General features: G+C 37.2%; 1 protein-coding gene across 2 annotated transcripts; it reads right to left on the bottom strand.

Annotated features, from left to right (window-relative positions):
* Positions 1-15152: 15152 nt before the first annotated feature.
* LOC144009451 (polypyrimidine tract-binding protein 2-like) lies at positions 15153-25018 on the bottom strand. 2 transcript variants are annotated; one of them, XM_077509191.1, is made up of 14 exons: positions 24746-25018; positions 23013-23040; positions 22153-22213; positions 21671-21843; positions 21391-21531; positions 21093-21248; positions 20862-20972; positions 20573-20768; positions 20318-20433; positions 18293-18326; positions 17700-17792; positions 16426-16642; positions 16246-16323; positions 15153-16162 (listed from the first exon to the last, which is right to left on the bottom strand). In XM_077509191.1, the coding sequence occupies exons 1-14, from the start codon at positions 24751-24753 to the stop codon at positions 16033-16035; spliced, it is 1542 nt and encodes a 513-aa protein (XP_077365317.1). In that variant the 5' UTR covers positions 24754-25018; the 3' UTR covers positions 15153-16032. The 2 variants fall into 2 exon arrangements, with proteins under 2 accessions (XP_077365317.1, XP_077365316.1); XM_077509190.1 differs by having other exon boundaries at positions 20561-20768.
* Positions 25019-26474: the final 1456 nt, after the last annotated feature.

Here is a 26474-nt window from a genome sequence, read left to right on the forward strand (position 1 = left end):
ATGCTAGAGCATACAGAAGGCTTTGATGCAGCCTCTCAACTGCAAAGAACGGTTGCAAAAATTGTAGTTATTACACAAACGGCCAAAAGGTAGCAGCAGAGCAAAGGAGATCAACCAGGGCCATGTAGAAAAAAAAGCTCAATTACTTACAATTTTGAATAGATTTGTGAAAACTGATGAAACTTAGCTCTCTTCTAATGCTAATTGCTGCAAAACGGAAACAGATTGAAACATACTTTTTTTTTTCCTGATGAAGGAAGAGACTTTAATCTTTCTTTTGGTAGGTTCCATGCTTTTATAGCAATAGAACACAATATTCTGTGGGCCTTGCAAAATCAGTCAAAATCCTGTAAAACAGCCGGGAGCGAACGGGATTGCTTCTGTGAAAATGGCTGGGAGTGAATGAGTTAAAGATAAATATAAACTTGAATAAATCAAGTTTCTTCCTGCCTAGTGCACAAACTATTATATGTCGGTCAATTGATTTGATTCTGCTGCTAGATATTACCGAAGAACTACAGTAGCAGTTTTTGGTATGCGCAGCATGTGCAGCCACACCAGGCGGCATTTGTAGGATTGCGGAAATGAGATTGGAGGATGTACCCAAAGCAATGTCAACAAAGTCCATTAAAAAAAAAAAAGGTTCAAGAAGGTAACACGGAAAACATTATCAAGCAAAACATTCACCACTGAAACAACAACATGCCAACTTGTTTTTAAATAAGATGACAGCAGCAACAGAAATGAAACAAACTGACGCGAGATCGAGGCACACCTGGACAAAGGTGTCCTGATTGTTTGACACGGAAGAGGGCTGACGAGAACAGGTGTAAAGGATAACCTAATGAGCAAGACAAGACATTAAATGAAAAACAAACACACTTAAAATAATGTAATCAACAAAAACATCTCACTGAGTGAATGTGGTCAAAGAATTAAGACTATAACAATAAAATATTGACTTCAACACCTGATGGTGTCAATTATAAAGTTTCAAACAGTTCTTTGCCCTGAATCCTTTGTGCAAGTGGGAGTTGAGTTGTAATTAAAAGGCCCATATTTTTAAAGTTGTACTTACATGTCAGTGTCTCATAGGAAACTATTATTACATCAAATTTAATAAGAAAAACACAGACAAGTTCAAACAAAAGAAAGTATTTGATTCTATTTTTTCTTCATGAATAAAATACATATCACATCTTAAAGCATCGCCTCACTGACATTTTCTCTTCTTACAGAGAGAAAATTGGATTTTTTTTCCGGACATTATTTTGATCATTGACTAATTAGAGTGTAGCTGCCAGCTTTTAATAGGATTGACCTTTCTTGTATTTTAAGAAACTACTCTGCTCATTTTTTTTTTTCCATCATCCATACATTGATGGTCTCAGTTTATTGGCTGACAGTGCTTGTCAAATTTCTGAATGTAATATAAGGATAATGTGCATATCCTGAATAGCTCTTGAGCATGTTATTTTTATTTATTTATTTTTTTTAAATCTTCTCCCTCCCTCTTGACATCCAACTTATATTAAATTCTCACATATCAAATACAGGCAGCTTTTATGTGTAATATTTTGTTTATATATATTCCTTGTAATTGTTAAAACATTTTTGTTTTCATCACAAACATACTTTAATTAGCAGTAACTACTCTCTAAAGTTGTGCCTCTCAACATACAAGCAATCTTCTTACGAAAACATTTTACAGGAAGAGAAAAAAGTGAGCTACATGACTCAGCATAAATTACATCAAGCTAATTGTGTATTTGTGTAAGTCCTTACTACTTTTGGTCATATTTCAAAATGTAGTCAGTCTTAATAGTGTGTAACTCAAACCAACACAACCCTCTTATATGAACAATTAAAGTTTTTATTATTATTATTATTATTATTATTATCATTATATAGTTTGTTCTTGACCAGTTAGCATAGCAGAGCTAGCATGTACGCGTCAGGAAAAACTCTTACCATTAGCACTGATTTGGCTGACAAATACTCATTTTAAATGAATTAAAAAATAAAATTTAACTTTCTTAACTTAGCTGAAAAGGATTTATTCAGTAATATTTTTTTAAATATATGTTTTTCATGTGCCTGTGTGTTTATATAACAGGATTGCGGCAAACACAAAAAGCTTAGCATCGGTTAATAATGTCAGAAAACTAAATAACTACTCATGCCCATATATATATATATATATATATATATACGTTATAAGTATATACGTAATACGTATAACATGTTGAAATCATCCTCATCATCAAATGACATATAGACACGAATGGTGCACGAGTAACAGTTCCCAAAGCCTGTGGTGGCCACATATTATATTTAGAATGACTGCAGACGATAATGAGCATGTAAATGTTTGGTTTTCTTCCAACACGGCAGAGGGAGTGAGCCAGACCCCCCCGCCACACATGCACACACACACACACACACACACACGGACGCACACATTTCTGTTTAAGTCACCCCAATTAGCCAACAAACCCAGACGGTCTCTCTCGGGAACATGCTCCCAGCAGGAGGGCCAGATTAAATGAATCAGACTGTGTGGCAACAGTTGTGTTGCTTTAAAATACAGCCATTTCTTCTTTTCAAAGTCTTTTGATTCAAAACCCACTGATACATATTCAAAGGCTGTTTGCAGCACCTCTGTGACTCAATAATTCTAATCTTAGCTGGAACATTCAGAACTTCACCATTCTGCAGACCTCGCGTGTCACGATCTTATGTAGCCGACTCTTTAATGAGTTTTCCCTCACCGAGTAAAGAATCATGTCGCTGTACTCTTCATTCGAGGGGGCGCTTTTAACGTGGGAAATAAATGACATTTTGGGGACTCGAGAGTCGAAGTTATGTCAAATCCTCAAGCAGAACATGTACTAGTTTATTTTATTTTATTTCAAAGAACAGAGAAAACCTAAGGTCTTGTGACTTTTTCTCTTCTTTCGTTTTTTTCTACTACTACTAAAGCGGCTTATATAGTAAAACAAAAGGCTCATCCCCTTGTTACAATTTTATTTAATTTGATTTTCAGACATTGTGTGGTTTCGGAAGAACAGACCTCTTCATTAAGAAATAGAGGTGGTAAAAGTACTCAACTATTTCTTCTCTAGTATGAGTTTTTTTTTCACAATACATTGTTCAGATCCGTCTGTCTTTAAGTGGGCTAAAAAAAAAAATTGGAATTCAGCAAAACTAGCTTTGGAAAATTCAGTGGTCATTCCGACATTGGATGATGTTTTATAATGTATTTAATTTAACGTATTACGTACCGTAAACCGAACCATTTTTGGACTTTACATCTCATTGAGTCACACATCATTTTCTTGTTTCGTGTTTTATTATATCGCAATTAACTTTAATATACACGTGTATTTAATGAATGTTTCAGATGTGTTAACCGTATAGTTAAATAAATGCTTTATTATCACAAGGGGCCAAATTCTGGACAACCGGAAATTGAAAATCAAGGCTCGTCAGGCATTCCGCGTAACCTTTCAGACAACAGACTTTTCTTCCACTAATCTCTGGCTGTAATATTCCCTTTGCTGCTTAATTAGTACACTGTATCCTTCGTTTAATTCCTCACAAACGCCCGTGGAGAATATTAGACCCCTCGGAGCTATAACAGAAGCACCCAAGCATGTGCCTAAAATAAACTTATTAACTAGTGCCAATTAGGCGAACATTTTGTATTGGAAATTATTTCCGAGGAGACCTTGTTAAGCCAACGCCATACGAGCATGGAAACAGAAGGACTCCTGGTTGACAGCTCACACAAGGAACAAGACGTACATCAAAATATTTACAGACCCGTAATTAGATAACTGTTGCTATTGATAATTGTGTATTTGTATAATACAGTATATATTTTTTTTATAGTGATGCAATGTACTGTGGACCCAACTGGGGATGTTTTTCAATGTGTGTAATGTTTATCCAGGTCAAAATGAAATGTTTTGGCAGGTCGGTTTTATTTACTGACTGACCGAGTGTTTCCCATGCGTGAGTTTATTATCTGAGTGCAATTACAGTCTCGTCAATTATAAACGGTCCGCATTCACATGGCATCTTCGTCACCTTAATTGCCTGACAGCAATGCCTCATTCTCATACGTGCCTGCACGCAGACCTTCATTTATTACAATAGTCGCCTTTAATTATTCATTTTAAAAAGTCGTATACAGAAGATAATTATCTCTGAAATATGCAGTCAAAAAAAAATTCAAAACATGAACACTTTTTAGTTTTGTCCATGAGGTGAATGCAAATTAAGCAGAATTAATTTAATGTACTCCACTACTCGTCTATCTAGGACTTGCAAATTGGCCGTTAAAAACAAATGCCGCATGAAAATCTTCGGATTCAAGTGAGAATGAGTCATGGCATATTGGCGTATGGGAACGTTTAGCCGGCTAATGAGAATTAGATTAAACGGTTAAGCAATCACTCAATAAAGCCCATCAGGCAGTGTATCAATACTGTTGTCCTCTGACCTCTCTGAGTTTGCAAACTTGGATGCTGGACCTCCACAAGGTTAGCTTAGCGCTAGCTAGCTAGCTAGTACGCAACACCACATAGATGGACGATACAGATGGATTTAAAACATTACCAAAAGTAAAGAAATAAAAAACACCCGGGAGTCTGCCATAAGCCAGTGTATGGTGAGATATCCTGAAGGTTAAAATAAGTTATTTTAAACTAAAAAGAAAAAAAAAAAACATTACGTAGGTTGACGCGGTTGCGTTAGCCTACATGTTTTCAAGTAAGTGAATTGGAGGCTTGGTAAAGCGCTTTGGACAACGAATGGTGTAGATAAAGCACTATAAGAAATATTTACCATTATTTTAACAGTATATATTTTTTTCAATTAATATTAATTTTCAATTTGGGGACTATGACATAACTAACCCTAACCCCAATTAATAACCTATTTGAACTGATTCGTGATTCAGTGGTTAAAAGGTAAACAGTTTTGACTTTTAATATTTTCACTAGGGATGTAACGATAAGGGCACTATCGTGACATCGTGATATTAAAACTGCCACAATATCGTCGTCGTCAGGTTCACAATATTTAAAAGGAACACATCTGTTAAAAAAAAAGTCAGGTTGATTTCCATTTGTGCAGTTTTAGGACGCCCTAGTGGCAGGTTTATTAGTGCAATTAAATTTTCATTAGGGATGTTTTGGCCTTCTATGTTTAAAATCTATGCTAAGTGTCAGATGAAGGGGAATCTAATTTACTTGTGAAGCGATAAATGTGTGCTTGCATTAGCAAATAAGTGCCTCAATATTGTTATTAGAGATTGTAGGTGGTTTATATGCATTGTTGTTATGTACAAAAGCACAATATTGTGCTTTTTTTTTTGTATGAGCCCCACCCCCCATATCGTGATAATTATTGGATCGTGACCTTCATATTGTGATAATATCATATCGTGATTTTTACATCCCTAATTTTCACGATGACTACTTTATTGAACCAACATTTTATTATCCATCTAGTTTGAAGAAAATACATCTAGATTGATTATGAGAAGTTTCAAAATTCTGACGTGGGATCATGCTTGTGTATTACTTCTATTTTGTTTGCAACCAGGTGCAAATAGGTTGCTGTTACACTCCAGCACTGCTCATATATAATTAAAAAGACAAGTCTCACATAGCAGTGGACTTTGCAGTACATTGCTATTCACTCACACAAGACATTGTTTGTTTCAGGGAACGATCGTCCCTGGGCTCAAAATTTGAGGCGGCACAAGAATCACACAAAATGAAATGAGCCGATGATTTCCATAAAAAAAAAAAAAAATCATAGTAAAATAGCACTATATCGTAAAATATGTAACTACGATATACAAATTCATCCTAAACAAAATGGCTACTGTTAATCTAAATGGAACACTCATGAAATTGTGAGCTTTTAAACAAGATTTTTTTTTTTTAAATGATAAAAAAGTATGTTATTGTCCTTTTTTGTAGCCGAACCGTAATTAATAACTGCGCCTACGACTGGACAACAAAGATTTTACAAACCTTGTAGTGCAATGCAAATCTCTTTGTTGTCTTCTAAAAATGGACGCCACCCCCAACTGGCAGTGAAGTTTGATGAAGAAAAATATTAAAATGTGATAATATCAGCAATGTCTGTACAGCGGCTGTCGCCCTCAGTGGCACCCCTCTACATCAAGGTACATATCCTGACTGGAAGAAACAGGAAATTAATCTTGTTTTATTTTCCTGATAGTTCCTAGCAGGAGAAGCGGCAGATTAGATTACCTTGGTGAACTCACCTCACTGACTGATCTAAACCTCTGTAGTGTACAGTCCCTCGGAGGCCACTGTCGGGCCTCTCCGCCGCAGATCCTTCCTGCCAATAATCACCCCATTAAAATGAAACATTTTGCCCAGACCGTGTACTCTACATAATCGTCAATTAGCCACTGGCGTCGAGATGGCACCTCTGCTAACCTCCAAGAGTCTGATGCTGCCTCATTATTTGGCGTGTGACTCACTCATGATCATAGCCAGTCTCGGGGCAATAATGGGGTTTGAAACATACGATTCATGTTCATGAGGTCCCCACGATGCAAATAAATGAACTGCGTGGACCTTTTCTGGATGTTAATAATATGAGCACAGATTTGTATTTTTTGGTTTGGTTTCGATTTTTAATGACGGAGTTCTCGGAAAGGCTGGTTAAAAAAAAGGGGGGGGGTTCAAGATTCACAATCTTTGTGATATCCCTAAACTATAGAAATGCTAGCTTAGCATATGTAGCCTACACATACATTCACTTGCATCCTCCTCCATCTTATCACAAGTAAATCCAATGATTCATTTCAACTTCTCTTTCTACTTCAACTTAATTACCATTAGAAAAAGACAACAGGCTACCTTTTTGGTAACTTAGCAACCAGTGCCGAATATAGAAACACTTATCGTCCTATTCTCTGTGAAAAGTTATTATTATTATTATTTTTTTTTAAGTGTCACCTTGGTCTCATGATGTCAACATTTTAACAGCATGATGAAGAGGACTGTGTAAATAAACACCATGTCTAATTGAACCAACGAATCGATTTCATTGAGTGAAGTTTTGAAGTAAACGTTGCCACTATTAGCGCTATTAGTACTTCCAGTAAAGCGCTTATGTCACTAAAATGGCAGCAAACATTAGGGATGTAACGATAACGGCAATATCGTGATATTGCGATATTAAAACTGCCACAATATATCATCGACGTCGTGTCACAATATTAAAAGAAGAACATCTGTTAAAAAAGTCGGGTTGATTTCCATTTGTGCAATTCTTAGCACACTCTAGTTGTTTTTTTGTTGTTTTTTTTAGTGTAGTTTAATTTTCATAAGGCATGTTTTGGCCCTTCTATGTTTAAAATCCATGCTAACTGTCAGATGATATACATAATTTGCTTGTGAACAAAGTCAATATGTGGAGGAACTCAATGTGTGCTTGCATTAGCAGGTAAGTGCCTCAATATATTTATATATTTTTTTACAAATAATATTTGATATTTTTTAAAATGTTCATTGCTGTAATGTACAAAAGCACAATATTGTGGGTGTGTTTTTTTTTTTTAGTATGAGCTCATTTATTTTTACAATATTGTGACGTTTTTTTTTTGTTTTGTTTGTTTTTTTTGTTTTTGTTTTTTGTTTTTTGTGGACCGCCAACCTCACCACAACATTGTGATAATTATGGCATCGTGACCTTCATATCGTGATAATATCGTATCGTGATGTTTGGATATCGTTACATTTCTAGCAAGCATGCTCTTGTACAATAATAACAGCAAAAAAGCAACTTTCGAGTCTCATTTAAACGTATACTAAAATGGTCAAAAACACAGCAGGGTTCAAGGATAAGCTGTAATATGCAATGTGATGTGATATTTAACACAAAAACATCCGCTAAGACGCAAGCAAGACATGATAAGAAACAGGGGCGTAGGTGAAAAAAAAACGACATTCATGCCTATTGACAGAGCCTGGAGGAAGCCTGCTGCACCTCAGCCCCGCTATAGCTGATAGCAAAAGGAAAGAACAAATATGAGAAACACCCATGGGGGGTATTCACAACGGAAGGCAATAACACGTGATTGTTGGCTCTTCTCACTTCTCTACCTGAAGGCTAAGATATCGGTGTAATTGAATGAAATAAAATCTAGGGAGAGGAAAAAATGAAATGGGAGAAGAACGAATACTGGTGAGGAGCTTAATAGTCTCTTTTATAGCATTATTTTAGACACCTCATTTTCCCAAATAAAGCTCTTACATAAATTATTCACGCAGGTTGCAGGAAGGGGAGTCATTTGCATATAGATACAAGTCAGTTTAATATTGTAAATTACCTTTTTATACAGCAATCTGGAAGATTTGCTTTTAATATCTCTATAAATGTCATGGTGTTTGTGTAAAGGGGCGTGCCAGTGTGGAGATTACAAAATGTTACCAATTTTACTGCCTCGGCTTTAATTAAGAGATTATGTACTTATGTGCACTTGTGCTCAAGTCAGAGTTCATTTTATAAAAAGAAACCTTTAACTTACCTTTTAGTTCTCTTTTAATGACCCAAACAAAATGATAATAAAGACTGATTTGAAATGTAGAACTCATTTTATTTTCCTGATTCATACTGGGAATATCAATCATCCATTGGTAAAATCTAGATTAACCACGTACAGTATGATTTTTTTTTCTTTTTTTTTAAGTGTGATGTTCACATCACCGCACGAACTCAGACAGCTGCTCGTCCTTATCAGAAATTCTGCGTTCAGATGTGTCACTATCCTGCGCTAACGGAGTGGGGGGAGGTGAAATACATGTAGAAAATAACGTACCCGGGCAAGATAATGGTTGTACACCTCAGTGATCAATGAAGGTCATAAAAAGCAAAGTGACGTACAGCGGCGATAAATTTCCCAACTCCTCAGTGAAGTAAGACACATAAAAACGGGCGACTGTAGATTTTTATGGCCTTGCCAAATCCCTCTCTTCACCTTGGGGCAAAAAAAAAATAAAAAATGCAAATATAATAAAGATTGTAAAGTTGTATGTATAAAGTGCGGGCTTTGGAAGATGACTAAAATGGAAGAAAATGAAAATATCACTGTGCTTCTTATTTATTTCTGTGTCCAGGAGCGACACTTTAGATGAATGAGCTAAGTTTTAAATTAGCATGCCATAAGGTAAAAATGCATTTAAGCATACTGTTGCAATGGAATTTCAATTGCACCATAATGTGAGAAAATGACCATGATATTTCCCCATCTGTGACAAGTCCGACTCCTATTAGTAAAATGTTGTTTTTTTTCTCTCTTTTTTTTTTTAACACAAAAAAATAATAGAATTCAGAACTGTAGGACCATAGCGCTTTTACTACAGTATTATTCAAAGTAAAAACAATAGTGGTTGTCCATATTAGTGCAATATGATGTATGGCAAAAGATTTTTTTGAGGAGAACAATTGAAGGTGCATAGAGTCTATTCACAGATTTAGCTTGCGGAATTGCAGATTCATTTTAAGAGTGAGCCCTTGTATGATTGCATAAGTAGCTGGAACCAATTTGACATACGGTACAAGCCCCATATTTGTCTGGAGAAGAATCATTTTCATTTCAAATAAGTGTCTTTCCCTCATCCTCGTAGAAATATTGCTATGTACTGTATGTACAGTGACCAGATTATCAAAAAATGAGATGCTAAAATCCACAATTTTTAAATTGTCACCTGGACCTATTTATAACTAATTTAGTCGCTAGTCCAGTGGTGTCCAATCGACAGCCCAGGGGCCTTTTGCAGCCCACCGTCCATTTTTCAGTGGCCTGCGACATATGCTAAAAATGGCATTTGACTCAGTTCAAATAAAATAAACAAAACAAAAATGTTTGGAGAACTACATTTTATGTTTACAAAACTAACTATAATCATAGCAAACGTGTCCTTCGTTTTAGTCTTTCGTAATTAATTTAATGCAAGAGCCTTTGGCGATGATTTTAAATGTGATTTTTAGTAGATTTATTTTGATATAAACCGGAATAATGACATCATCTAGCAGCAGCCAATAGGGAAGCACCTTCAGATGACGTTGCTCCCATGGTGTTTTTTTTTTAAATATTGCGCACATGTAATACATATTTAAAAAAAAAAAAAAAACTAATACTAATATTGAAACTAACAAAACAAACTAAACTAAAACTAATAAAAACTAACAGAACCACCCTGAAAACTAATAAAAACTAACTAAAATGAAAAATTCCAAAACTATAATAACCCTACTGCCATATTACAAATACATTGATTTATATACTGTAGCATTTTTCTAAATATGCAAAAGCACAAATAAATTATTTGTACAATTTTTAGGACTAAACACAATTTCTCTTCATAACATTATGTGGCCCTTGCGTCCTTCTGATTTTCTGTATGTGGCCCTCAAATGAAAAAGTTTGGACACCCCTGCACTAGTCAATCTGGTTACCGGTGTTTGTGTTATTACTTTAGCTAATGCTAAATGCTATCTTGGATGACAGTTCAACAGCGCTAAACAAGGCAATGCACTCACCAGTGTCCAGAAAAGCTTGGCTGAGTCGGCTTGCGTTGGGTCTGACCGCCGACAGCAGCATTAGGCTAGCAGGACTACATTTCCCATGATGGTTATACACGGAAGCAGAAAGTAGTTCTCGTTCTGGGATGATGAAAACACACCTGAAATTAGATTTAATTAGATTATAGTCATCTGAATTGCTATGACAACTTGCTATGACAACAAGGATAAAAAATATCTGATGTGGTAAAAGATTACATTGCTATTAACTCATTCACTCCCAACCAGTTTTACTGAAGCAACCCCCTTCGCTCCCGGCTGTTTTACTTGATTTTGACCGATTTTGCAAGGGCCACAGAATATTGTGTTCTATTGCTATCAAAACATGGAACCTACCAAAAGAAAGATTAGGTCTCTTCTTTTGTCAGGAAAAAAAAATATATATTTCTATCTGTTTCCGTTTTGCAGCAATTCGCAGTTTCCTCATTATTTACAAATCTGTTTAGAATTGTGGGGAAAGTTGTTTTCAACATGGCCCTTGTTGATCTCTTATACTATTCTGCCACCTGCTGGCCGTTTTTGTAATTACAACCATTGCTTCATCCGTTTTCTGAAGTTGAGAGGCTGCATCAAAGCCTTCTGTATGCTCTAGCATTAAAAAAACAAACAAAACCAAAAAAACGTATAAATACGTATTTGGGACACTTAAAACATTTAAAATAGAACATATTTATACGTTTTGGGGACCAAATGAGTTAAAGGACTGAAAAGGCTTAGAACTGGCTTATACGAGGCTTGAGACCATATCGGTTTTTGAAAACAGCTTTTTTGCATCTTCCCTACTTTGGAGAAAAAAAATATATAAAAAAAACTTTTGGTGTGATTGACTTTTCCGAGACTTGTCGTTTCAAGGAACACAAGTTCAATATGGTGACCTGGCCTCCAAATTCCCCAGATCTAGATATAATTGAGCATCTGTGTGGTGTGCTGCACATACAAGTAAGAGCTATGATCCATGCAATTTCAAGAACTTAAAGGATCAGCTGCTAACGTCTCCAAGCTTCAACGAGTCAGTCATTTGGCGGCAAAAAGCTTACCTATACAATATACGGCAGAGCGTTATACTGGTCTGGTTGATCAGGGTATGCAGGTATAAATAGTTCAATAGAAAATGGTTGAAGAAAGGATAAATGGTGATCTAGGTGTTTTCTTACAAAATAACAGTTTCAAGATGGTGCATACAAATACAGTAAATGGCCACATCGGGGCTTTATTTTTATTAGCCAACACACAACCAGTTGCGCTTTTCAGCCAATAGAATAAAATGTAGGCTGAGATAAATTAAATTTTTAATGTATTCTTTCTAAGGTCCCTGGGTTATACTGATTAAAATTAATGGGCCGGAAAAGCAAACACGTCCTACGATGTGCTTTTTAAAATGGATGGGATTTGAGTGCATTTTGCCCTTTATTTATATCAATGAAAGAAGAACAATGCCAGTGCTGTAAGCGATCATATTTTACATCATTTGAGTTACACACCCTAAGTAAGACATATCACTACACAGTCAATACGTTATGACGGAAATAAAAAGGGATGGTTGTGTTTGCTCTCAAATGAAGACACAGCAAGGGGGGCGGAAAAAGGAAAATAATCATTTGAAGCAGGCGTACAAAGCAAACTGATCCAACTGTCTCTGATTTGAGGGCTGCCATCTCCAGACTGCAAGAACATACATACACAGTTAGCGTGACCAAATGTCTCATTTTATCCGGGACAGTCCCATTTGCAGCCTTTTTGTTGTCGTTTTGCGGCAACTGTTTTGCCCCGTCTTTACGCAGGCCCAAAATAAGGCAAAATATGCCAGAATAACTGGCGACAAGTGCACAAGTGAGTCCTTGAGTTCACAGAAACTGTTTGCAGTGACTGTTTAGAAAGATTTGCAACAAAATATTAGCTAAAGGCTACCACCCTTTCAGTCCAGACCAATTTCATTAAACCAGCTTCGACATGCTCTAGATTTATGGTGGGGTTAAGCCTTGCTCAAGGGCTTTTCAAAGGTAGTCAGACACAGATTAGTACACTTGTTTGCAATTTATTTTGTCCACCTCGGTACCTGAACCGTGACACTACAGTTCCAAAGCCTTGCGTGACCAGCTACGGCCCAATCCATTAATCAACATTTTTCAGAGATCTCAAATGACCCGCGACGGACCGATCAATACAGTCAATTGAAACTGAAATTACACACAATGTCTGACTGCATTGAGTCGTGTTAACATTTGGTAAATGTAAGAGATCAGTGCTACTCCGAAAAAGGCATTTAGGCAACCAACAACGACAAGTGTTTTCCTATCTACTCGTACATTATTTCCTTTGAAAAATTAATTTACTTAGTAACAGCGTTGCTACCCTCTGAACCTGCAGGATGCAGATTCATTCTTATAAACGCGTCCAGTAATTTCACACCCTTGTGGTTTGTTGTGTTCGTGCCAGCAGTGTAGAAGAAAAACTTCGCTGATCGTTACACTGCTGCTGAGTTGAGCGTCTATAAACCCTGTGTGTGTTCCATGTTGGCTGTAGTTGGGAAGGATTTCAGGAAAATCATGGACCAGAGGTTTCCAACTTCATTTCCAATTTCATCTATGCAAAGGTACAAAAGCTAAGGCCAAACATGGGTAATCCAGGTCCAGAAACTAAACTGGTTTTACTTTCTGGACCGAGATTTTCCACATCTGTTTGCATACAAAGAGATGGGAAAGATGTAAAACAGTGCCAACGTCAGAACCATAAACCGATGTATACTATATTAGGGACTACACTCATTCAGTGCCATTGACGGCTTTAGTCGTCAAAAATCAATTTTGACTGGACTAGAAGTGAATGCATTAATGTGATTTTGTAAGAACAGTAATGTCCTGTCAGAGGATCTTTGATGAAGATCACAAGTCCAAAAAGAGCATGAATGACTTTGAGATTTCAATAGAATGCCTTGATCCTGGATCCCTCTATCCAAGCACAAGACATAATGTATCAAGACAGAAGGCTATAACTAATCAATAGCTCGTCTGACTTTTACATCACAAGGGAAAGGAGTCTGTGATCCTGTTTTCCATCATTGTGCTCCTAGTCAACAGGTTTAAGATGTATTTCATATGTCTTATTCCCTTGCAGGTTTACACCAGCGCCTTTGCTACTTAAACTCTAATCTCTTGCTTACTACTACTTGAGCTGTCACTTTATCATGGTGGAGTGCTTTGTATGTCCCAGTGATGTTGTTTCGGGCTCTTTAATGTCTCTGGTAGGGTCACCCAAGCAAACCAGTTCTAGATGAGGGATTAGATAAAGCACTGTGGCTCAGGGTCATTGGTACTCTCTCTTTTTTTTTTTTTTTTTTTTAAATGTGGGAGCATGCATTATGAAACTAAGAGTTCTTAAACGCACTTGTGAGTTGGCTGTAAAAATGATGGTGGAGCTAAATTGATTTGGCCACGCCTACTCATTATGCAGCAGAGTCGAGGACTGGAAATGTGATTTCATGCATTAAAGTAGAACATTGGCTCATTAGGCTTCTTGGCATTTGTCAATAAAGTTGGAGTTAAATAATGCATAAATACAGGATGCTTCCACACAGATCTTACAGGTTGTCGTCGTGGGAGACTGACTGGTGGTAGCACAGCTGAAAACTGACCATAGCTCAAAGAGGGAGGCTTGTTGCTATGGTAACCACCACCACACACACACACACACACACGCACATACATGAGCAGAGTTAATTATGTTGTAATTGTGCATACCATGATGATAAAGAACATGCCTGCTTCATAATTGAACTGAGCTGTCATCATCGCGCCTCCTGACATGAAAGACCTCCGGGCATCTCTGCATTTGAAATGGCAGCGGTGATGCATCCTATTATTAATGTATTTTTTGACACCGTGCCAGAAAAGTCAAACTCGGCATGATTTTCATTTTAAAGGATTTATGGAACCAAGACCACATACGAATTTGCAATGACATAGTCAAATTAAATTCTAGAGCGCTACCATTTAAACACGAGGTCCATTATTAGAAAATGAGCCATGACGTTGTGATTATATTTTCAATTATTCATATTTTTTATTCCGTTTATCATGGTCAGGGTCGTCAGAAAGCAGGAGTCGATCACTCGCTGACCTCAGGTGGGAGGAAGGATAAAAGCTGGAGTAATTGCCATCAATCACAGGGCACGAGCATACATGGGGATGGACAAGCACTCACAACTACGGCCAATTTTGAGTCATTTTTGGAGTGTGGGAGGACATCAGGGTACAGCCAGCTCTGCCCAAACTAAACGAGTACTGGCAGAGGTTGCGAATAAAGTCAATTGAATGAGCGAAGTACATTTTGTGAGGCTTTTTTTCTTTCTTAAGCAGCAAATTTTGAACTTCCTGTCTTCACTTTTATGTCAGTATTACAAGCATTCATTTCACTTTTACAAGGAAATGAAAGACTTTTCAAAATGCCACGAAAAATACAATGTTGGCTTCATTTCTAGCAAAACTAAGAACAAGACAGAAAAGGGAGAGAGATGAAGGAAGAACTATTTCAGAAATGTTTTATTAAGCATGCTACAGAAGAAATGCAGAATACATCAGACTCAAATCAGCACTCAAATTCTTGGAAAACGACTTTTCAATTAGAAAACAATACATATTTTAATTAAGAAAGAACCTTACATATTTGAGAAACAACAAATAATCTGAAAGCAAAAAGTATACATAACCATTTTTCATTTACCATTTCATGCAATAGTTATTTTTGATCTTACAAATAATAAGGGGAAATTTAGGAACACTTTAAAATAAGGACAGTCTTCTGCAAATGCAAACTTTTTTTTTTTTTCGTTAATTACAGGAATACTTAAGGCACAGAAACTTTGGTCCAACTGAGTATAAGTCTCAAGCAACCTGTATTGTAACCATTCATTGTTTCAAATCAAATGCTATTGACAATTACATCATACTGCTATGGAAATGTTTGAAAACCAGCAATTAAAAAAAAAAAAAAAAATATGCAAGCCACATTATACTTTCAAATTCTCCTGTTGGCTACGGACTGCCATTAAAGTACATTTCAGAAATGTCTATCTGGTGTGACTCAAAATGGAAACTACACAATCCATAATACACACAATCCAGCATATGGGGGTTCTTAACAAATGCGTGTCCTGTGGACAGCTGATATCAAATAAGGCACATGTATATTTTTGTCTACATTAAGAAATAAATGCTGATGTACATCAAACTAGCATACGGGATGACAATCAACGTCAATATTTTCCGGAGGTATTAACAGCAGCTGGCCAGGGAGAGTCAACTGCAATATCCTCATTTTTTGAAGAACATGACAAAGGTCACGTTTATCTCAAATGACAGCTTCTGAAAACTGAGCAAATTCACATCTCACAGATTAAATGGTGGACTTTGAGAATGAAACTCTTAGGTGTTGGTTGCATCCCATGTTGTAGTTGTGAAGGTCAATCAAAGCTTGGACAGACTCTTCGACGGTTGACATCTGGATCAATGCCATTTTGCGATCCCTGGAAAATAGGAAACTAGTGTAAACAGAAGCGTCCTTCCCTGTTGTCAATCACTTCTGGAGATGTCAAAAAGAAGTACATACTGGAAAAATTTAAACGCTTTCACAGTGCCTCCGGAGTTTGAGAAAAGCAGTCGCAGGTCATCCTCTGATACATCTTGCCTGAAAAGAAGGTATGACATGACAGCAATTTCACTCACACCCCGTTAAATAGACCACACATTGCCAAAAACATGACCAACAGAACCGATCAGTGGCACTTACGGGATGTTGGAGAGATGGAGTGTGGCAGACGGTGGGAAAATGTTCTGGAAGTTCTTGGATCCAGGTTTCTTGAAGCGATGAAGGGGAGAGTTGGCATAGTCCTTGGTCAGGCCCTGGTCGTCCAGGCCATCGCGAGGAAGTGCCACCGTTTGGTGTTTGGACAGCGTTGCCCTGATAATTTTCCCGTACATCTTTTGGCCATTCAAGTGGCTCATGGCTTCAGACAGGTAGATGGAAACAATTAAAAAAAAAACAAAAAAAAAACAGAGTGAATTCCCCTTGGAATCCAAAAAGGGATCCTCCTTTCTCTTTCTATTATTCTGTTTGTCTATCTACTGTAGCAAACCTAAAAAAATCTTCAGATTATTAAATCCAAGTTCTAGCTCCTCACGATACAGTTCATGATATGATATGTATCGTGATACACATGACACATGCCCATGTGAATATTTGGAATAAAAGAAATGGATCCAATCGTGATGTGAATATGTGGAATTGATTAAAATTGGAATCACGAAAATCGGATGCAAGTGATAAAGAATCAATTGGAGAATAGGGTAAGGTTTGAAGAATCAGGAAGGACAATGAGTAAGGTTTGAAGAATCAAGTATGGAATGGACTAATAATCATCCCTAAAGTGAAAGGAAGACTTAAATGTTTTGAATGTTACTTTGAAATGATGGAAATATGAAATGTTGAATCTGCCATTAAGAATGAATGGGGAAAAATAGGGTACAAAATCGGGAATTGTGGGTAAGGCGTGACTATTTGGAATTTCAAAAAAAAAAAAAAAGGATGAATATTTGTAATATATTATGGTGATATGTATCCTGATATTTCACATTACTTTACATAAATTTTATGAAAATAGTCAAATGTATGCTTCCGTATCAATAATACATGTATTGTAAAGAGACCCGCAATGATATATTCCCATTCAGATTTTTTGAGCACACCACCCTGGTACCTACCTGGTATTGGAACTCACCCATCCCTAGTTAAAAAGTTAAGTAGTATCTTTGCCATTAGGCTAACATCGAATATTAAACAGGCATTTTCTTCTTGTGCAAAAAACTGTAACTGCTCCTCCTCTGCCTCTCCTTTGCACACATAAGTGCGAATACCAGGATGATTTTTGTCACCATTTACAAATTGGATTGACTTGAAACTGCTCCCAGTTTCTTTTAACATTTACGCTGATTAATTTTGAGTACTTCACAATTTCACAACCACATAATTTGAAGACAAGGATTTCCATTTGAACCACCACTCACCTAACTGAGCCTGGTTGGCGTCTGACATCTGAATGAGAGCGCTGTCTTTCTTATTGTAAAGAATTTTCACCCTCTGGACATCACCGTAGACGCCTACATGAGAGCCAGGACACGTGCGAGTGGACACAAAACGCAGACAAGTTAGGAAACTAAAACAAAAAGCGCACAAGGATATCTTAGACGAGAATCAAAGAAGAGAGAAGAAGAGAGCACACAGATGGAATTTATAGAAGATTTCAGAGAGAGGTGTGTGGTAAAGATATTTAAAAAGAGAAACAACAGCCTCTTAAATTGGTTATTAGGTTACTGTTGGTCATATGGCAAGAAACAAAAACATGCAAAAAACATTGCTTAACCATGCATTATCCTATCCTATAGTGAAATCCTGACAGATTATAAACATTAACCCAAACCAATTAGCTTTTAAATTACGTGGTTACTTAAAAAGCTGTTGTGCGCAAATACATACTAAGCACACTTGTGATATTAAAAACGACTAAACAATTGTAATGAGAATATAAAGAGGATGAAAATAGAAAAATAAAGAGTAGATAGCAGAAAAGAGAGGAGAGCAAGAGCCAACGATAACATACCGAAGAGGGTAAACAGACTTTGGGGCGTAACCATCTTTAGAGGGAGAGAAGAGCAACAAGCAGCGTGAGACAGGTAGAGAGGTAGAAGAGTCGGAGCGGAGCGGAGGTAGAGATGGACAGATCGATCCAGAACGGAGGTAGGTAGAAGGAATGGTGTTTTTTGTTCTCCCCCCGGAGAGTGATGGACATGGTGGTCATGCAGGAGGAGAGAAAAGGCGTGAAGAGGTTTCGAAGGGGTGCAGGGTCATATTGAAGGGGAGGAAGTGTTGGTTTCGAGAGGTTAAACACCCCCCACCAACACAAAGAGGGGTTACATGGAGAAGAGAAAGGAGGACGGGGAACAGTTGGGAAATGAAAGGTAAATGTAAATTGGGTGGGGAAAAAAAAATGTGAGGGGGGGGGGGACAAAAAAATATAGGTCAGTACACTGAATGCAGGTCAGCGATCATGGCTTGGATCAATGTTTTCAGCAATAATTGCAACAAAATGTATTTCACCCTGGAAAAGCAAAGGGTAATAAATACATTCACATAAAAATAAAAAATAATAAAATTAACAAATCGAGTCGTGAGCGTGGGATAACAAACAACATGCAGCAATCTGAAAAGATACAATTGCACAGTGAGGGAGAACATTAGTGCAAACGATACAAGTGCCAACATTTGCCTTTGCGAGCAATGCCGAGCATGCAATTCAAATTCTGTTGGACATGCTCGAGTTGATGTGAAGGCCCGATGAGCCAAATGTGGCATTCACATAAGTCCTGCAGGCTACAATGACACTGAAGCGCAGTATCATAACTTCACAAGTTCAGTATGATACTGTTATAGAATTAGGATGACACAACCACTCATACGCAGAGATGACAGGCTGATGGCCATTAGACGGCCAGATTTGATGTTGATAATCAAGTCAGAAAACTTTTTCCAATATAATGGAACATAAAGGTGAAGTAAAAGACAGAGCCTTCTAGTGAGGGAGGTAATTTGTAAACAATAAGAAACAGGACGATGACAGGAATTGACTCTACTTTCTTCTTTACAATTATATGTTCTATGTAGCCACACTTAATATTGCGTTTGTGGAATATGAATTAAGCAGCAAAATCATAATCCACACTGTAATTATGTAAGTTCCTTTTGGACCGAACAGAATTTACATTAACATTTATTTATTTATTTATTTAACTTGAAGTTGGAGTGCAGCTTGTGCACTGTGCAGTAGGACTTTTTTTTTTTTTTTTGGTACAAAACAAGAAAATGTTTAAACGTAAAAAACAATAAAAAGTATAAAATTCTTTGAGACACTATAATTCTGCAAGTTCCTTTTGGATGAAACAAAATTTATTCAATTAGCTATTTTAAAATTTAAAAAAGGTGCAAATGTATACATTTAAACAAAACAATTTTTATGTATTAATTTTTTCTGATGATGCTGATTTTGTAATTGTGGTGCGTAATCATTGCAATTCTAACTGAATTTCGATTAATTGCACAGCCCTAATCCACCCATTTTTATCCATCTCAGGGGCAGCCATTTTGTCAAATGCTGTCGACTGAAAGTAACATCACAGTTGCCCAAGGACTCTGATAACGGCCAATCACAGCTCACCTGTTTTCTTGTTAGTCTGACCACATGACATTGGATGGGTTATCACCTGAGAAACTGTGATGTCATTTTCAGTGGCAAAATGGCCACCCCTGAGATGGATAAAATATTGCTGCTTTTTCATATTCCACAAACACAATATTAATCACAATACCGTGTTGACATGAGGGGGGCAACAAAAAACATAATATTGTAAAGAACTATTTTTAAGTTCCCCTTTAATAGTCATGTTGACTTTTTATTACGTTCAGTGTTTAACTGCCTACAATAATAGGCAGTGTGGCTGGAAATGGCAACACTCATAAAATAGTTCAGATTAACCAACAAGCTGCATGATTAGGTGATGGGTAAATGTGTCAGTGTTAATAGTTAGTTCCTTGCTGGAGCTGGTGTGTGTCAGGGCTGCGTGTTACTGACCTCTTCATTCAGATTGCTGACCAACAGCACCCCACAGGACGCCGTCTGTCCCGCTAGCGCCACCCGTCCAGCAGCAGCAGCAGCTACCGCTGCTGCACTGAGTGGGTTCAGGGCTCCTGACAGGAAATTAATAAAAAAAAAAAAAATAGTAAATCAAATAAAACCAAGCTAGCTGAATTAAAAAAAAAAAAAAAAAAAGTGGCTTTGAATTGTATTGCGGAAGTAGAGAAAAGTTGTATCTACCTGGAATCTTACCGAGGAGGGAGTTGTCTTTGCTGAGTGCTACAGCGACTGCAGGATCCATGCTGGGTTGGCCATCACCAGCCGGCAGCTCGGGCCGCGTGTAATCACGACTCTTATCGTTATTATACTTGACATTTAAGTTGACAAGCTTGGAGAAGTCAATCCGCAGTGTGCAGCACGCATTGTAGATATTCTGACCGTCAAGTGCCTAACAGGGCAAAGGCTCAGTGACTGACATTACTATATGTGGTCCACACAAAATATTTGGATTTTAACAAAAGAGGGCTATTTAATTTCTTACCAGTTTAGCCTGCTGTGCATTGACAGGTTCGCTGAATTGCAAAAGGGCCTGGAACTGGTTGTTCTTGGTAAATGTGATTATCTTCATGACGGTACCAAACTTGGAAAAAATCTGGGAACAAAATTAACTACAACCTTAAACCTTAATGGGGTCTAATTCTGAACAGTATTGCAAAACGGTGCTAATATAACAAATACTACACTCTACAACAAAAACAAACTTCATTTCTACCTGTTGTAGCACATCCAGTGTTACAGGGTAGAACATATTGTCAATGATGATCCGCAGCACTGGACTTGAGGCGGTAGCAAGTATTTCCTGCACATCAGAGGCAGGTGACCCCCCAGACTGAACCGCTGAAACCGCCTGCAGCACCGCCTGAGTCCGCTGCAGGCAAAAGACAAAAAGTGTCACTCATTTAGAAGAGACTGTCCCCCGCCAAGAGGTCAAGCAATCAATTTCCTATGCATGTACAACATTTGATTCTGACTAATTTATCAGTCCAATGAATTACCCCGACAGCACTAACCTGATTGCCAGCATCAGTTTTGAGCTCCTTGTGATTTGAGTATTGAATAAAGACGGGGACGTTGCGGATATGAGGATTTATGGTGGTGTAATAGTTCACCATCGTGATGGCAGCATCCTCGGTGCCCATCTCCAAAAAAGCCTGGAAGGTCGAGGGTATAAAAGTAAATTAATATTTAATGGCAATAATAATACTTAATGGCCTTTCATTGGCAGATTAAATTAAAAAAAAATGTCAAATTTATTTGATGAAATGGTATCAAATAATATTTTGCACTCACTTGGTTCTTTCCCTTAAGTGTCAGGATATTAGTGACTTTCCCAAAAGGTAAGCCGAGAGCAATGATTTCTGTCTCTGAGGCTTCGTTGGGCAACTTCCTGATGTGAAGCACACGAGATGGTGGCGCCTCCTCCACCCTCAGCTTTTTACTCTCGCTGCCACTAGAACTCCCATCTGAACAGAATATTACAAATATATAGTTATTAGGGAAAATTGTATATATATATATATATATATATATATATATATATATATATATATATATATATATATATATATATATGTCTTATCTGACATCATTTGTCACATATGTGACAGAACAAAATGGCGGATGGATGGACTCCAAACTTTTTTTTTTTAATGGGGTGACCTGGACATACAACATGCAGCATGTAATACCTCTTGCAAGTTAGGTAATACCTGACTATTGCTATTTTAGGTGCTTCATTTAGTGTTTTTCACTAGCAGTCAGCAAAAACTCACCACTCATACTGCTCATGCCAGAGTTGGGACTGTTGTACATACTCAGCTCTTCTGATCCTCTCTAAAACAGAAAAACGGGACAAATACAGTCAGATTAAAGCATTATAATTGAAAAATTATTTTAAGAAAAACAATAAATAATTAAAATAATAATTGTGATTACAAAATAATTTAAAATGAAAAAAATAACATTAAAAAAACAAATAAAAATATAATTCCCAAGACTTCTTTTTGAAGATGTCTGTTACATAAGACAAATAACAAGAGCACTTGATAAAAAGAACATGAAGACAACTCAAAGACATACATAATTCAAAACCCAAACCAGCTAACTCATAAAATATGATGACATTTATCTCTAGGTTGTCCTGTTTGTACCCGCTCTGAAAAATGTGACCACCTTGCACATCACATCATGGAGCGAGAATGACCGCGGGATGCCGGCTTTGTTATTGATATGACTGATGTGTGGATTGATTTCGCCTGTGATGACACTGAGATACCAACTCTGCACCATTGCTGATTTTTTGATATGCTGAGAAACAACATTGGCTGGCAAATGTTTATGCATGCATTTTGTTTTAATAAAATATAATGGAAGTGGATATAGCTGAGAAAACATTGCATCAATGCAATAAATCCTCATGCATTGATTCAAGACGCAACAAACAATTTAAATTGGCAAGCGATCACCATATCTAATACGGTTTAACTATTAAATTGTGGATTTTTTTTTTAGGTTGTGTGATGCAGAAATATTAATAAATATGGTAAAAATGTAGTTGTTGTTTTTTTTTGGGGGGGGGTCAAGGTACACTGTCCAAAAATGATCATGAGGTGCAGGAAACAAGATTACTCACCTTCACTCCAACTGCAACATCGCTGATGCTGAAAAATAAATAATATCTCATTAAGTCAAAAGACTTTCAAAAGACTACTATGTCAACTCTCTACTGTAGTGTTGTGACAGCTGTCCCATGCAAAGAAATAACAGTAATAAAATATTATATTAAATATAATGCAAAAACGTGAAGGGTTATGCTAAGTAGACATGAGTAATTTGTTAAAATCACTGTAACTAATCTTTTCCCCAAAACAGAGGTTTTGAGCCACAGTCGCCGGACAAAGTATTAAAAAGTACGTATTAAGTAATAAAAAGTGACCGTTCGGTTTACGATTGTTAATTTGTCCCATTGCCCCCTTATAAAGTAGCAAGCATATGAGGAATAGTTTGTAGAAGTTTAGTAAGTCCATCACTGGTCAAATTAAATCTGAAAGTATGCAGTTAAGCACATCTTGTTCCTTTTACTTCCATTGTCGTGATGTTTACAGCCAAAAACATATGATAATTGTGTCAATGCCAAAAACATTTATGGACCTGACTGTATATATTGCTTAGGAACAGCTTTGCCATAGTTGAGATATGTTCATTTTAATGGCAATACATGCAACTGAAATCACCCACTTGAGTAACTTAAAGGTTAGGATGAAATTAATAGCTATGATGCTGAAATTGCAATATCCATACACGAGATGGTGTACATTTAATCATATTTATAGCTTGTAAAAGCTATACGTTATTTAAAATTAGACTGGGTTTACATCACCGTGCAGTGAAGCTTTCAATTGGGTGGTTATGACATATATCGACAATGTTTAATGATGGGTTTCCACTTGACGTTTTACTTTAAGGCAGGGGTGTGCACAATTTGTTTTCCTCTGAGGGCTATGTACAGAACAATCGAAGGATGCAAGGGCCACGTTGACATTTATTCATTCATTCATATTTACTTTAATCTATCAAACACACCAAAATCAGTCAATCAACCGATTGCAAAAAGTCAAATAGTTTATGATTTTACAAGATTCTGGGGTGGCCGAACCCCTGTAACCAGAAAATATCCCCATTCACTGAACTGTGCAGAACAATCCTATGATGATACCTCATAAATTGCGCCTTGACACAGAACAGAATGGAGGAAGCCATTTTCGCTTGTAAAAAAATTGTTTCAGTGTTAATGTTATGAGGAGAGATGTTGTTAGTTGTTGAATTGTAAGTAGCTTCTTTGAATATTTAGAAATGCTTTGGGGGCAAATGTCATTTTGGGGCCACTTATAAATGGACGGCGGGGCACAAATGGCACTCAGGCCATAGTTTGGATACCGCTGCTATAGTTCCAGGTTATAACGATATTAATACTTTGTTAAATGATATTGGAGAATGAACTAAACTAAATAGAGTCGAAGTGAACATGCAGGTCCAGTCAATGCTTTGTGAGCTAACCTTATATACAAGCTAAACACAAAGGGTGACCGATGTAACGTTCCTTTCATTGGCGAAATAAAAAGGTGGCTCAACGTCACTATTATTCGACTGTATTTAATGCGGCCAGCGTAAACTCATAATTGAAATAAATATAAATAATAACAAAGCTACTACAGTTCTGTGAGGTTATAATGATAGGCACGTTCCCAGTAAGGCAGTCAGCGCGTGGCTATGGAAACCCGTTAACGCTGGAATTACTAACTTAATCCAATTAACTACGCATTCGCTCACCCAGTGGAATTTAGTACGAATATAACAAAACATTACCCGTCCATTTCTGTATATATAGTGCCTCTGCGTTCGGTCCTGTTGTACCTCCAGTTTACATCAACGGTGCACAAACATACACACGAGACCAAAATGGAGGCGGTGTTTGTTCCAGCCGTGACGAAGTTAAACGGAAATGTACGAAAATACACGAAGATGTTGAGTGCGTGTAACTCAAGCACGCCCTTTGAGGACGGACAGAAAAACTAATTTTACAAAATCCTATAAAAACTCAGTTGAAGTACAAAGACGTTTTGGACTCTTGCTTGCCCCCCAAAAGTATCTGAATTCGATTGGTGAATCGTGTCACATGGGGGACGTGACCATTTTGAATAGAGCCATGAGCGGATCTTCCCTCATTGGGATACGTCATCGGATCCGCCATATTGAATGTGTTACCTCGGCCTCATAAACTAATGCAAGACTCAACTTCATTAAGTTTACCCCACTCATCCATTCATATACACACTAATATATTTGGGGGAAAGACAGGCAACAATATGTAACTGAAGAGAGCGAGACAGTGAAAGGGCATAGCTGTGCTCTATTAGTGCAGTGGGAAAAGCCGTGTAATATAACAGACGGCTAATGAAATATGCTAAACCCCTAATAGACCGTTCATTGTAGGCCTATGTTATGCATGTGATCACTTTTTCTTAACATTTTTGTTCATTGTTTTTTTTTAAGTTGTTTATACAATACAGTGCTATTTTTCTTGCATAAAAACATGTTTATAAAGATTGAAGCCTATTACATGCTTCCACCTCTTTACCAAGTCTTCAAAAGACCAGAAAAAGTCACTAGTTTTGTGCTACACTCTATTAGCATATTTCAATCCTCAAAAGAGTCTTAAAAGTCACCAATTTGGAAAAGCATTCAACAAATAGGCTACTGTAAACATATAGCCTACAGTGCATAGGCTACTGTGTTGCCATTAATCACATTCCCCTTGTCACCTGCAACTGGTAAATTAAGGCTCCAGCAAGTCTCTAGTGAGGATACGTGATTCACAAAATGGATGGATTGATAATCCCCTTGTCGTTCATGTCATTAGGTTAGAAATATGGCCTGGTTTTGTTGGCAGGCAAACAAGGAACTCCTGTTTACTGGGAAAAGAAGACGGGTAAAAACGGACAGTTTACACATGATGATTAATGTTGACAGACAGACGTCATGCTCCTGGGCTCCTGACAACGTCACGCCCTGGGTGAAATTAACGCCCAACTGCTTATCTTAAAGGACCTGGGATTTAATTAAAAATGACATTTCCCTGAAGACTTCAGCTTCTGAGGCTGCCATGTTGAAATTAGCTGATGAGGGGCCCTCTGAGCTAGGGAAATAAGAAAACTGTCAAACACTCTGTCAAACGGCAAATCACTGCCGTTTATCAGTCCTGCTCGCTGTTCAGGAAATAACAGTGGACTGAAACCCTGTATGGCATAAATAACAATAAAAGGGGACGAAACAAGCCTATCAAATGTGATATGCAAACAAACAATGTGGTTAGAATAGCAGAGGGAATTTGTTTCAGGAATAAGCTTCTGAGTCACCACAAACAAACAGTATTTTATCACTGATGAAAAAGCTTCTGATACATGGTACTCCACATCCAAGGCACCTTAAGGTATTGATAGAAATCCCATCATTCTCGCACTTGACTAAAAAAAATTATATTCTAGTCTACGCATTGTGGTACAACAGTTGCATTGTATTTATTTTAAAGTACAGT

This window comes from Festucalex cinctus, chromosome 20 (assembly GCF_051991245.1).
Source record: "Festucalex cinctus isolate MCC-2025b chromosome 20, RoL_Fcin_1.0, whole genome shotgun sequence".
In the NCBI taxonomy this organism is placed as follows: domain Eukaryota; kingdom Metazoa; phylum Chordata; class Actinopteri; order Syngnathiformes; family Syngnathidae; genus Festucalex; species Festucalex cinctus.